Here is a 15,230-nt window from a genome sequence, read left to right on the forward strand (position 1 = left end):
AACCCTGCCCATTTCACATTCAAGAGAGAAGGTCAAGCTGAGGTATCATGTTATCTAGTTATCTACAATATCAAGTTTATGTCATTTGTAAACATTAGCTAACTAGCAAGTTAAGTTAGCGTTGACAACTCACTGACTGTACCTGCCATGGTGTCCCAAGTGGTCTTTCCACTAACAGTGGGACAATGTCCCAGCACACAGTCCGTGATCTTGTACTATGGAATGTTCTTTCTTCGGGCACCACTTTGTCCATTGTGCATTTTAACGGATTTGTGTTGTACCTGCAATGTTTTTATTTTTCCAGAAACTGTACCGTTGTGCACTGGATACACAACCTGGCAAGTTCAGCGAAACTCGCTTTTGAGTTAACCTTTGATATTGACCCCGCCTCAATCCACATTTGGTCTTCTTTGGCACATGGGTATCGGCAGGCAAAAGGCCACTGGCTGTTGGCTCCGATAAAGCCCAGAGGTGGCACGATGAAGCCCTGGAAGTGACAGTGGGAACGCAACTTGCCCTTGCATGCTCTAGCATGCCCTCATTTGGCCCAATAGTGAAAACGCGGCTAGTGATTTTTCCAGTGAGCTCAATAGTTTCATCATTCATCTCAGCAATAATCTAAGTTCTAAAATCAATGAAAAAAAGATATTTAACAAGAAGACAAGAAGCTGTGTGTTGTTGCTGTTGTTGTTTTTAACTTTGTTCCATTTCTATTTTGGAGGAAGCACTCTAATGGCAGTAATAGCTGCCTGAGTGGAGGATGTGCCTGTAAAGTTTATTTTAGTGTGTTTTGAAGGACATGGCCACTGATTTAAGCTTTAAAGAGAGAGAGAGAGAGAGAGAGAGAGAGAGAGAGAGAGATTAAAGAAGAGAATATGCAGCCTCCTACTGTGCTTTGTTGCTTTTCCGCTTGAGTTGTTTTTGTTTTTAAAGTGCTGAGGCTAAAGAGACCCATCATTAGGCTCTGTCATCCCTCTGTCTTTCTCTCAAAGCATGTTCACACCACATGTGGAACGAAAATGTGAAACAAATCACAGATGAAAGATCTAGGTAACACTTTACATTAATGTTCCCTTTGTTTAGGGTTTATAAATGGTTCATTAATGACTAATAAGTAGGGCTGTCAATTTAATGTGTTAATTCAGTGCTATTATATTAAAAAATAACGCAATTAATCATGTCCCTGGACCGTAATAAGGAAGATTGCTGAGCAATTCAATCTTGAAGTACCACCTGTTTTCTCCAGGGGGCAGTGAGCAAAACCTCAGCTGTATAGGCAATGTGCAGCTTATATTGAGAACAAACCAACCCTTCAGCAGACAGCACAACACAAGGATATGTTCTTGCGTTCAAAAAACAGATTGATGGTATGCAAATCCGAATTTAGGGATCTCAAGTTTCTCATGTTTTTCTAAGTATTAAACTATGTTTAACTTGACACACCTAAAAATGGTATGTTTATGACATGGCGCAACCAAAGTGAGATGCTCCAAAAGCATCCATCTGACGCATGTGTACATTAGACAAGCCCTTATAATAAATCTCGGACTGATTGATAAATTCAGTTGCGAAATGGATTGCTGTGAACTGTAGGCCAATGATTGCATAATATGCAAATAAACAATACATTAGATTCTAAAGCCTCTTTTTATATTGTCTTGTGCTTAACTCCTCTGCCACAATAATGTAATTATCTGAATATTATTTTTTCTTTTTTATATATATATATATATATATATATATATATATATATATACACACACACACACACACACACACACACACACACACATTTTCGTGACTTTAAAGGAACGCTGTATATATTGAATTATTGTTATTAGAGAAGCTTTCTCAGCAAATGTTTATGTATGTGATTAATTAATTAATTAGATTGATTAATTGACACACCATGTAATTAATTCAATTAAAAATTGTAATCGATTGACAGCCCTACTAATAAGTCATTTGCAAATGCATTATAAATCACTGATATGTGGTTATAACAACATGAATAAAAAGGACTTTCATGAAATACTTGTCAAATAGTAAGCAATTTAACTTATGTTATAAATGCTTAATAAGTACACTTATTCATACTTATATTCAAAACCATAAAATGCTCTAATTCATGATTTATGTCCCAATGCAGCAAAACTAGATTATTATAGTGAGATTAAAAGGAAGGTTTGTGCCATTTTGCTACAGGCTGCTTTGTGTTTATATTAATTAATGTAATGTCTTGACTCACTTGTGTTGTCACTTTACTTGTCACATTGATGTCAAAAGAATGGTGCAACTTGGTTACTTATGTTGAATAAGTGCATTTATATCAAGTATTGCATGGCAGTCACCCTTTTTATTTATGTTGTTACTGTATAACCACATATCAGTGATTTATAATCCATTTGTAATTGAGGTATTGGTAATTAATGAACCCTTTATAAACCCTTAACAAAGATAACCTTAATGTAAAGTGTTACCAAGATCTATTTGCACCAAGAACTTACCAAATATTCATCAGGCTAAAAGAAAATCAAATTCACTCCCATACAATAGGTGTCACAACTGACAAACATATGTAGGACAAGCAGGATAGTTCTGTCCAGACTCCCAGGGAAAGTTGCTATATTATTTATTTATTGCAGGTATGCTTTGAGTTCAGTTATTGCATTCTCTGTGCACTTTGAAATGCTCTGAAAACTTGACCAAAAGCTCATATCGTATTGGTTATACAATTTTCCTAGTCAGATAAAGTATATAAAAAAAGGAAGACTGCTTTCTTTAAAAACTAAATGTCAGCGTAGGAATGTTTTGTCCCCTGTGTGATCAGGTCTATAGGAATCCATGTTTCATTGGCCTTGTTTTTCTCACACCTTTCTTTTCCATTCTCACTGTCACATCAGTTTGCAGGTGTTAAAAAGAGGGAAGGTGATAATTAAGACTTATGCAGTAAGGAAGTAAGAGGCTTGCGTTTTTTCTTGGACAATCAGAAGCTTCACATCTGGTTATAGATGCATCTGTTACATCCTTTATCACAGTTATCAAACGGATCAGACACTGTCTGGGAGTGTTGTGATAATTCTATTCAGATTCATGTGTTTATGTTTGACGTGATCAGTTTAGCTTGTCAACCAGAATAAAGTTGTTTCTCTATGGAGCCAGGATTTGTTTGAAAATGTCAGAGATCTTTTAGAGAGAGTTTAGAAGCAAACAGGGTTTTAAAGGGAATTAAGAGGCTATAGAGGAAGTGAAAATTGCTTTTGGCAAAATGGAGGCTTGACAGCTACTGGCTGTGGAATTTTCACAAACAAAACAAAAACTTATGTGGATTAGTTTATTAATGGTTTCTTAATCTAGAAAATCATGGAGCCAGTGGGGAAGAAGAGCATTTGCATGATTAGCATTAGCTATGATATATTCAGCTCACACAAAACCAGCATCATCAGTGTAGACAAACTTGAGTGAAATCTCCCGATGACTGAACATCCTTAGGAAGAGAACAGAAACAAATGAGAGAAAACCCAAACATATGCAGAATTTTGTATGCTGGTTTCTCTACCAGCTTCACCAGAAAGATCTACAACCTGGTCTCACAGAATCATGTTACAATACCTACATTTTTGCAAAATGATTTTTACGTGGCTCTTTTTACGTATCGCGGCAGTTTCCTACACTTGAGGCGCTACAACAACAAAGACTTTTATTCACTTTCTTACAAGTAAAAAGCAGATTATTAGTTCATAAACATTTTTTGCTTTAACTGTTCATGACCTTAAAAGAACACTGTTTAAGTTGTTAACATGACTTTACACTTTGTCAGCTTATGAAGCACAATCAGTGTATGTAAACACGCTCATTGTTCAGACAATCTAATCGATTCCCTGCTTAACATTTTATTACAGGTAGTCCTGCACCAAACTCATACTATTGGTTGAGCCTGAAGTTGTCTTAATTAAACATTACTTGAAATGTCATGTTTTGGGCTCACAAGTCAAATATCTATGCTCCTTGAACTTATTTATCTTAAAAATGTAAGACTTAAGATTGTAAGTGTTAATAACTCAAATTATTGAGTATAAAATTGAAGCTATTGGGAATACCCATAATCCCTTGCGCTTGAATTATTAAATCATGTTTCACTGGTTAAAGGGAATTTATGGAGTCATTTAAATAGGTGTTATTTATTTATTTATTTATTTGGATTTTTCTCCCCTTTTTCTTTGGAATGCCCAATTCCCAATGTGCGCTAAGTCCTCGTGGTGGCATAGTGACTCGCCTCAATCCAGCTGCCTCCGCGTCTGAGGCCCCTTTAAATAGTTGTTATTAAGAATTAATGGAGGTTTAACTCTTTTATAGTCTCTTGTAGTCTGTTTTCTATTTTTGCAAAGAGTTGTTTTGTGTGATGTCTCCATTCAAATGATCTGTGTCCCCTTTGGTCAAGTTGGACCCTTTTACCTCTATTTCAGTTCCCTTTCAATTCAGTTCACTCAACATTGCGACAAACACTATGGGGAAATTCCTTCTCTGACAACTAGTTGAAGCACTAATACAATAACGTCAATCTTGTGATTGGCAATGGTGATTAAGCCCCGCCCCTTTAGGTGCACAGTTGGCCTATATAAGTAGGTGGAATTTCTTCAGAATTTTCTTACTTCAAGACAGAGACATCATCTCTCGTCTTGAAAGCCCTCTCCACTTCGCTGTCGAGATACACTGCAGCAAGAGTACTCTTCCCTCCCCTGCAGTGTTCCGGCGAAGATTCTCTCTGCCTCCCCATCCAAGACGCTTCTTAGTGAACGGGTTCTTTGCTTCAGATGCTAGCCGTTGAACAGCGAGACACCACCCGCTTCCTGCAGCGTTCAGGCAGGAGATATTGTATACTTCTCATATATATTTTTTAATATATCAAAAAAGAGCCAATTGAGTGCAATGCGTCTTTTTCAAGATGTCGTTCTGCAAGTGTTCCGTATGCGAGCAGCACATCCCGCCATCCGATGAACACGAGAGATTCATTTGCTGCCTGGGCAGCGCCCATGCTGTAGCAGCTCTCGTGGAGACAGGCTGCCCTCAGTGTGAGGGCATGAGTCTCTGGACGCTATGCTCAAGGACCACCCTTGTTCTGAAGGACGATCCCGCCTCCCGCCTGATCATTATATCATGTTTGGTGGTTCTGACGATGAGGATAATGTTGTGTCGCTCGCTCGCAGCATCAACTATGGGCGAGCGGTCCACGGAGGATGTTGTTCACACTTCAATAGGACCACCAGCGATATTAACAACAGAAAACACAACATGGCTGCACACAAGCCAGAGAACAGAACTTAGACAACAGGTCTAAAGAGTTTTAGGCAAAAAATAGATGCATTTCTAAGACCAGCCTTGAACCGAAGTCCTCAATCAAACAGAGAGATGGGGCTGAAGGTAGCTAAAGTCACACCATGTCCTAACCAGATGCAAAACAACACACAATAAAGTTATCTTTTCCAAGTTATTCAGAGTTTTTGTCCTATTTTTTGACTACAAACTCTTCAGACATGTTTGTAAGTTCTGTTCTCTGGTTTGTGTTCAGCTATGTTGTGTTTTCTGTTGTTAATATTGCTGATGGTCCTGTGAAATAGTGAAACAAAACAAGTTTTTCGCTTGAACTCCCCACCTCGCGAGCGGCTGCAGCGCTCTGCTCTCATGCAAGGAGCTCTAAAGCTCGCGTGCAGTCTGTCTCATGAACGCGCACAGGAGGTCAACGGTCGCTTAAGATTTTCACTAAATAATACATTCGATTCCGGTTTGTTTCTCACAAAACCTTATCGTATTCCTTCAGAACAAGACATGAGTCGCATACAACTATTTATTAGACCTCTGACAGGTTTGGGGAGTAACGCAGTACATGTAATGGGAACACATATTTAAAATACAAAATATAAGTAACTGTATTCCACTACAGTTAGAATTTAAATCATTGGTATTTAGAATACAGTTACATTCAAAAAGTAGTTAGATTACTGAAGAGATTACTTTGCATTTTATTGTCATTTGTTTCATTTAATATTTAGTCCTTTCAGATGGAAAACATTTATACATATAAATGATGCGATCCAAAGTGCATCTGAACAGCGGTGAAACACTTTCTTATGATATGTTACATTCATACGAGCAGACAGAGAAGTAAGTTTGAAGTAAGTTTGGAGCAGAAGAAATAGCAATAAACCTTGTGTAAACTGTCATCTTTACCCTAAGTTAAATGCTATTTCATGCACGATTACCAGGCACGATCATATTTTTTTTATCAAGAAAATTCACGTTGGATCATAATATCTTTTTTCTAGCAAGACCTTTGATATTAGGGCAAAAATCTTTTTTGATAATAATTTTTGTATTGTTTTCCTGTAAAAATATCTAAAAATCCTTAAAATAAGATCAATTTGATTATCTTGTTTTAGAAACAACACTGCATAAGATATTTAGGTCAACGGAGTTGAGATCCATGTGCAGCTTTTAATAACAATAAACAAAGTAATACAGACAGGCAAAGATAAATCACCAGCAGTAGTAATATCAGAGGCAGTCCAGAGGGATATTCAATAACCATGCAAGAGGTCGGGACAGGCAGCAGACAATTACAGGTTAAATCCAGATAAACAAGGCAGTAATAGTAGGCAGGCAGCAACGGATCAAAAACAGGGTAAACAGTCAAGGATAATACACAGGAAACTAGAAAATGCTCAGAAATGTCAGCCTGGGCAAAACAAGACTTCGCAATGATAGCCAGTGAGAGTGAGACTTAAATAGCTGAGTAGATGAGGAACGGGTGAGCAGGTAATCAGTGTCAGGTACGAGGATTATGGGAAATGGAGTTCAGAGTGTAAAGTCAATCCTCAGGTGATGGAGCCCTCTGGTGGTGAGCGGGAGGAACAATAAAGGCGGGATTCATGAAAGTATTTTAAACGTGTATTTTGTCTTACTGTACTGGCAGAGTTATTATAGTCAAAACAAGTAAAAAAATCTACCAGTGCTGAAGAAGTAATCTAAAGTATTTAGAATACGTTACTGACCTTGAGTAATCTAACGGAATACGTTAGTAGATCTGTAGTGGAATACATTTCAAAAGTAACCCTCCCAACCCTGACCTCTGAATTATACTTTTGAAGCTTGAAGATGTGGTTACCATAAACTGCCTTTGTATGACATCACTGAGCACAACATATTTTCACAATTTCTCTCTTTGTGTTAAAAAAAATAAAGTAATTGGTATTGGTAGAGCCAATGTTGCTGTGTCGGGCTGGTTAGGATGCTCAAACAAACAGAGCAATGTTTTGAAAGTGCCACAGAACCACAGTGTTACACTTCTGAGGGAAATTAACCTACAAACTGCTTATAGTCTCTGTGTATACCCTGGGAAAGGAAATGTATTTTAACATCAACTTTTTTTTTTTTCTTTTTTTTTTCTTTTTTTTTCTTTAACTTAAACATAGACAAAACACCTCACTTTGACCTATTATGCTATTACCACCCCTGCTTGGGTATGTTTGCATATCTTTGTGTGTTTAAAGAAACATGGCAGGTTAAACTGTGTATGTGTGTGTGCATTTGAAAACCAGAGAGAGGATTTATAAGGGGTTGGGTGGGGGGGGGGGGTCATTTATACGGGGATGTAATGGCTCTCCAGAGTTCCGCGAAAGATTGAGGTCTTCCTCTAAGCCATCCATGGCCATTTTCATTCGTTCTGCAGATTTCCCCCATCACCCCATCTGCCTCTCCACCCACAAATCAATCACTTCTCCAGAGCTGACACAGCAGCAGCAGCAGGGCCTGCAGGGGGCTTTGTGTTCTAGTGTGTATGAATCTGTGAGTGTGTATGAATGTCTTGAGACAAATGAGTCATCCGAGTTACTTTTTTTACCAAAAGAAAGTCTTTGATGTGCATGTGTATGTTGTGGATTTGCTTCGAGTAGAGTTTTGGTTTTTGGGAAGGGAAATAGCGACTCAGTCCGTTCCTATAACTAATGACAATTCTACCATGTCTCCCATAATCTCACCAAACTGTTTTGAGTAGAAACCATGTTAACATGCTATGTTTGCTTCAAATCCAGGTTTATGAGGACAGAGTACATTTGTCCAATCTTTTGAGTTTCAACACAACAGTCCATCCCAAAGGAAGCAAAAAACACAATTGAGATCTGTCATTATTTTTTTTTTTGTTATTTCTCTATTTTAGGGGGAAAATCTAAGTTGATATTAACTTAGCACTTTCAGCAACGAAAATCCCCTGAGATTAGCAGCAATGACCAATTATCAGAATTAAACAAACTCTGTTTCTCTCTCTCCAGATAAAGTAGATGATGAATTGGAGATGACGATGGTCTGTCACCGGCCGGAGGGTCTTGAGCAGCTTGAAGCACAGACAAACTTCACCAAGCAAGAGCTACAAGTCCTTTACAGAGGCTTCAAAAATGTACGCTTTCCCTTCATCCCTGCCCAGTTTTATCCATCCATCCTTCCTATCCCTCCCATAGCCTCTACTTTCCTCAGATGTCTTTTGACATGTTTTGCAATATTTTAAGAAGCTGATGTGTTTATGTAATATATCCTTATGCCTCAATATCCTCCCTTATGAATCATTGTCTCTCATCTGCATATACAGTCCCTGTGGTTCTGTTTGCTGTGTCTCATCTGTCTTTAAAACTCTGTAAACTCTAATCGTTTCTCTCTGCATTATCCAACATGTCACTAATCACTACATACTGGCCTGCAGCAATAGTCAGCTAGTCATATTTCACAATACCAGAATTCAGATGCTGTATTAGACACACACACACACACACACACACACACACACACACAAATAGTCATGCTCAGCAACACACCCACACAGCAGCTCATATTTGTTTCTTCAAAAAGCCATTTCAAAACCTGTGTATAGCATTATAAGGCAGTGACTGTCAACCATTTTTAATTATGTACAGGATATGAATTATAGATATCTCGTGTTTAATTTTCACTAGTTAAAATGCTTGAAATCAGCAATGGAATTACTACTAGTGAAAGTGCTCATTTTTTAAATCAGTGAGTAGGTTTGCACTAGTAAAAACATTACTACTTAATATACAAAAATGACATAATTATTCGCAGAGATACCTGTTGTTGATATCCGAAATGCAGTTTCAATTAGTAAAAGCTGTAATTTTTTATATCTGTAACTACATTTTCACAAGTAGAATTTCACAATCTGTCATTCATTTGTTTTCAAAATGCAATTACAGATATCGGTAATATATAATTTCTTACTAGTTAAAAATTCCAAATATACGTTATCTATTTATTTCTTACTAGTAGCCTATAAATGATCATTTATATATATATATGGTATAATGTACAGATTTAGCTGGTAATTGGTAATTTAATTCACCAAAGTGGTATTCAACTGATCATAAAGTATTGTCAGGACATTACTGATGTAAAAAACAGCACCGTCACTATTTGAAAAAAGTCATTTTTGATCAAATCTAGACAGGCCCCATTTCCAGCAGCCATCACTCCAACACCTTATCCTTGAGTAATTTCAAGCATTGTATAGCCTTCATTCCTCAAAACAATTATTGACTAATGAGTTTCTAGAGAAAGCTGTTTCTTTTATGCCATTCTTGACCTAATATTGAGCTTAAGATATGCCAGTCTATTGCATACTGTGGCAACTCAAAAACGAACACAAAGACAATGTTAAGAACGAACCAAATAGCTTTCACTTGCCATTATATCAAAACTGCTGAAAGCTATTTGGTTCGTATTAACATTGTCTTTGTGTTTGTTTTTGAGTTACCACAGTATGCAATAGACTTGCATATCTTAAGCTCAATATTAGGTCAAAAATGTCATAAAAGAAACTGCTTTCTCTAGAAACTCATTAGTCAGTCATTGTTTTGAGGAATGAAGGCTATACAATGCTTGAAGTTGCCAAAAAAACAGAAGATTTCAAAGACAAAGGTAAACTGGCTCTAACGAGGACAGAAAGAGATGTGGAAGGCCAGATGTACAACTAAACAAGAGGATAAGTACATCAGAGTCTCTAGTTTGAGAAATAGATGCCTCACATGTCCTCAGCTGACAGCTTCATTGAATTCTACCCGCTCAACACCAGTTTCATGTACAACAGTAAAGAGAAGACTCAGGGGTGCAGGCCTTATGGGAAGAATTGCAAAGAAAAAAACACTTTTGAAACAGAAAATCAAAAAGAAAAGGTTAGAGTGGGCAAAGAAATAGACATTGGACAACAGATAATTGGAAAAGAGTGTTATGGATCTTAACCTCATTGAGCTTTTGTGTGATCAGCTAGACTGTAAGGTACGTGAGAAGTGCCCGACAAGACAGCCACATCTATGACAAGTGCTACAGGAGGCGCAGGGTTGGGAGGGTTACTTTTGAAATGTATTCCACTACAGATTACAGAATACATGCTGTAAAATGTAATTTGTAACATATTTTATTAGATTACTCAAGGTCAGTAACGTATTCTAAATACTTTGGATTACTTCTTCAGCACTGGTAGATTTTTTCACTTGTTTTGACTATAAAAACTCTGCCAGTACAGTAAGACAAAATACACATGTTAAAAATACATTCTCTGAAAAAACTAAATATCTTATGCAATGTTGTTTCTAAAACAAGAGAAATCAAATTGATCTTGTTTTAAGGATTTTTAGATATTTTTACAGGAAAACAATACAAAAATTATTATCAAGAATATGATTTTTGCCCTAATATCAAAGGTCTTACTAGAAAAAAAAGAAATTATGATCCAACATGAATTTTCTTGATAAAAAAATATGATCATGCCTGGTAACGTGTGCATGTAAAATGGCTAGAAATAGCATTTTAGCTTAGCGTAAAGCTGACAATTTACACAAGGTTTATTTCTATTTCTTCTGCTCCAAACTTACTTCAGACTTACTTCTCTGTCTGCTCATATGAATGTAACACATCAAAGAAAGTGTTTCACCGCTGTTCAAACGCTCTTTGGATCGCATAATTTATATGTATAAATGTTTTCCATCTGAAAGGACTAAATATTAAATGAAACAAATGGCAATAAAATGCAAAGTAATCTCTTCAGTAATCCAAATACTTTTTGAATGTAACTGTATTCTAAATACCAATGATTTAAATTCTAACTGTAGTGGAATACAGTTACTTATATTTTGTATTATAAATACGTAATCCCGTTACATGTATTTCGTTACTCCCCAACCCTGAGGAAGCGTGGGGTGAAATGTCACCTAAGTATCTGGACTAACTGACAGGATTTTTTGATGAGAACTCTTTGAAGTAGTTTAAGAAGTTCTGAACATTTTTTTTCAAATTGTAATTTTTCACGTTATTAATGTCCTGACTATACATTGTTATCAGATGAATGCCACTTTGGTGACTAAAGGTACGAATTTCTTTCCATAAGAGCAAAATCTGTACATTATTCCAAAATTTTGGCCGCTAGTGTGTGTGTATATATATATATATATATATATATATATATATATATATATATATATATATATATATATATATATATCAGTATTTACACTATATTACTAGTACAAATATCCATTCTTAATATCAACAAATGATTTAAAGCAAGTAAAAATGCAAATTTTTGTTATAAGGAATTTGGTTTTAATATCAGATATCTATAATGTGACTGTAACTAGTAAGAAAGACTTTTAAGATATTAATTACTCTTCAGTATATTGATATCTAAAATCCATTTCCTGATATCTGAAATACCAAATCTAACATGTGGAAATAAATTAACAAATATCAAAAATTAGCATGTTTACTAGTTGTAATTCAATTGTTGATAACAGAGGTGGACATTTGTATTAAAAACAAAGAAATTACTGATATGAAAAATTACAACTTTTACTAGTGGAAATTCTATTTTTGATTAGCAGGGAAAAAAAACTAGTGATAATTAATTATAAAATATATTTAATATGTTAAATAATTCTGAATAAATTGCATTTTCACTAGTAGTAATTCCATTACTGATATCAAGAATTAACATTTTAACTAGTAAAAATCTAATTATAGATATACAACCCCAATTCTGAGAAAATGGGATAGTATGCAAAATGCTAAAACAAAAATTAGTGATTTGTAAATTAGAATCACCCTTTGCTATATTGAAAGCTCTACAACTACACATTATATGATGTTTTACCCTGTGAATTTCATTGTTTTTTGTTTTTTTAAATGTACAGTAATTTCAAATCAGATGATTGCAACACGCTCCAAAAAAAGATGGGTCAGTCGAGTGTTTACCACTGTTAAACATCACCATTTCTTCTAATATCACTTATTAAGCATTTGGGCACTGAAGAAACAAGTTTGTTAAGTTTAGAAAGTGTAATTTTCCCTTATTCATCCATCACATAGGTGCACAGTTATACAGGGTCTTTGTTGCCGGATGGTGTGCTTCATAATGCACCACACATTCTTTATTGGAAACAGGTCAGGACTGCAGGCAGGCCAATCTAGCACCCACACTCTCTGCTTACACAGCCATGCACTTGTAATCCGGGCAGCATGTGGTTTGAAGTTGTACTGCTGGAAAATGCAGGGACGTCCCTGGATAAGATGGTGCTGGATGGCAGTATGTGTTGCTCCAAAATTTTTACATATCTGTCTGCATTCATGGTGTTCTCACAGATGTGCGAGTTACCCATGCCATGGGCCCCTGGCCCACACAGACCCCTGGCCCACACAGACACTGGCTTTTGGACCTGACGCTGATAACAGCTTGGATGGTCCTTTACCTCTTTTGCCCGGATAACATGACAGCTGTGTTTTTCAAAAACTTTTTGAAATGTGGACTCTTCGGACCAAAAAAAAACACAGTTACACTGCTGATGAGACCGACACCTGAGAAGTCGGCAGCGCTTCTGGACAGTGTTGATGTAGGGCTTCTGCTTTTCATAGTAAAGTCTTAACTTGCATCTGTGGATGCAGCGGCGAGTGGTGTTGACTAACAAAGGTTTACTAAAGTTATCCCAAGCCCATGTTCATGATATCCATTACAAATTAAGTTTTTTCAAGACAGTGATGTCTGAGGTATCAGAGATTATGCACATTCAGAAGTGGTTTTCGTCTTGCCCTTTGCGCACCAATATTTGACCAGATTCCTTGAATCTTTTAACTATATTGTGCTCTGTAGAGGGTGAAATGCCCAAAATCCTTCCAATTAGTCTTTGGGGAACATTGTTCTCAAAGTGCTGGATTATATGCTGAAGCATCTGTTGGTAAATTGACAAGTCTTGAACGATCCTTGCTCTTGAAGAACTAGGCTGTTTTTGGAGGCTCCTTATACAGTATATGACACAATTGCCTCACCTGTTTAACGTCTCCTGTTTCACATCGCCTTGTTATTTCAATTCGTCAAATTGTTATTAGTCTTAAATTGACCCTAATTAAATTCACAAGGTAAAACATATTATGTATAGTTGTGGTGCTTTCAATATAGGTGAATATAATTTACAAATCAATCCTTTTTGTTTTTATTAGCATTTTTCATACTGTTCCAACTTTTTCGGAATTGGGGTTGTAATTCATGTCCTGCACATGATTAAATGACAAAAGCGCTTGTGATATTGTAGGAAACAAATGTAACAAATATGATTTGCTACTAAGGTCAGTTGACTTGTCCAGTTGTACAGCTAAGCATGTTGCCTGCATTAGCTTGCCCACCAATTGTTCAACAACATCTTTGCTCATACCTTCTGTATTTTTTTATGGAACATTTTCATGTCAAAAAATATATATAAAAATACATCTAATGTGTTTAACATGATATGTATATTATTTAGCATATTATACTCATCAAATATTTTATATATTTTAAATTATGATTCTGTGGACCCCCCTGTAATTATGTTCTGGACCATTAGGGGCCCACAGAGCCCTAGTTGAGAAACAATGCTCAGCACAATCACAAATCAGTCTCAAGCCAATAATATAAGCCATTTTTCCCCTAGGAGTGTCCAAGTGGAGTGGTGAATGAGGAGACCTTTAAACACATTTACGCACAGTTTTTTCCACATGGCGGTATGTTACTTTCATTTGACCTCATTAAATCCTTGTATTTACATGCTTCAGTGAGTCCATATCCAGTGTCGGATGTAACCTGTTTAAAATTAGTTACTGTAGTCTAATTACGTTACAGTCAAAATTAGTATAACACATTATATTTTATCAGAGGTACAAAGTGTCTTATGTTATTGTTGTCACTGCTGTGCTTCTTCCAGATGCCAGCACATATGCACATTATCTCTTCAATGCATTTGACACCAGAAATGATGGATTAATAAAGTTTGAGGTATGAAAGTACAGTTTATGTGGAATCATGGCATAGTATTAGAATATATATGTTTATTATTTTGCACACAGGGTTAACTTTCTTGCTCTCTCTCTCAGGACTTTGTGATGGGATTATCTACCCTATTGCGGGGGACGGTCAGAGATAAACTTGAGTGGACATTTCATCTCTATGACATTAACAAAGATGGATTTATCAACAAGGAGGTGTGTGTGGCACATTTGTTGGTTAAAAAGCAACAATTACTAACATAACTTAATTCAATAACTGACTGAACAAGCTTGTACGTAAATGTAGTTGGTTATTTAATGCAAACGTTACAATGTATCGCCTTACAAGTCATGCGCTATTGTAAAAGTGTGTAACAGGGCGAAAACTAAGCGTTTATGAAGTGATAATATGCCATTTTATTCCTGATTTGTCTGAAACTGTTGTATTAGTACCCCTATAGTGTTCATTTCACCAGAAAACTGCTGCGATATGTACAAGGAGCCACGTAAAAATAATTCTGCAAAAACGTAGGGATAGTAATGTGATTCTGTATTCACGTTTCTCACAGGAAATGACGGAGATAGTGAGAGCCATCTATGACATGATGGGGAAGTACACTTATCCGGCTTTAAAAGGAGATGTACCAAAGCAACATGTGGATGCTTTCTTTGAGGTCAGTCATTATTAGAGAAAATTAGCAATTCTCAATGTAGGATTTGTAAAGTAAAGTTTAAGAACAACCTAAATGAATGTTCACTCTCCTATAGAAAATGGACAAAAACAAAGATGGAGTTGTAACATTAGAGGAGTTCATCCTTGCCTGTCAGGAGGTAAGTTTACATACAGAATGTTCAGATTAATATGTTTTTTCCTTATAGCATTA

At 36.3% G+C, this 15,230-nt stretch overlaps 1 protein-coding gene across 3 annotated transcripts in view; it reads left to right on the forward strand.

Annotated features, from left to right (window-relative positions):
* Positions 1–15,230, forward strand: part of LOC127433168 (Kv channel-interacting protein 1-like) — a 73,147-nt gene that overhangs the window by 56,454 nt on the left and 1,463 nt on the right. For all 3 annotated transcript variants that reach the window (XM_051684869.1, XM_051684872.1, XM_051684871.1), the window contains exons 2-7: positions 8,325–8,449; positions 14,016–14,085; positions 14,286–14,356; positions 14,455–14,562; positions 14,916–15,020; positions 15,115–15,177. In XM_051684869.1, coding sequence (XP_051540829.1) covers positions 8,325–8,449; positions 14,016–14,085; positions 14,286–14,356; positions 14,455–14,562; positions 14,916–15,020; positions 15,115–15,177 — 542 coding nt within the window. The remainder of the gene's footprint in view (positions 1–8,324; positions 8,450–14,015; positions 14,086–14,285; positions 14,357–14,454; positions 14,563–14,915; positions 15,021–15,114; positions 15,178–15,230) is intronic.

This window comes from Myxocyprinus asiaticus, chromosome 43 (assembly GCF_019703515.2).
Source record: "Myxocyprinus asiaticus isolate MX2 ecotype Aquarium Trade chromosome 43, UBuf_Myxa_2, whole genome shotgun sequence".
Taxonomy (NCBI): domain Eukaryota; kingdom Metazoa; phylum Chordata; class Actinopteri; order Cypriniformes; family Catostomidae; genus Myxocyprinus; species Myxocyprinus asiaticus.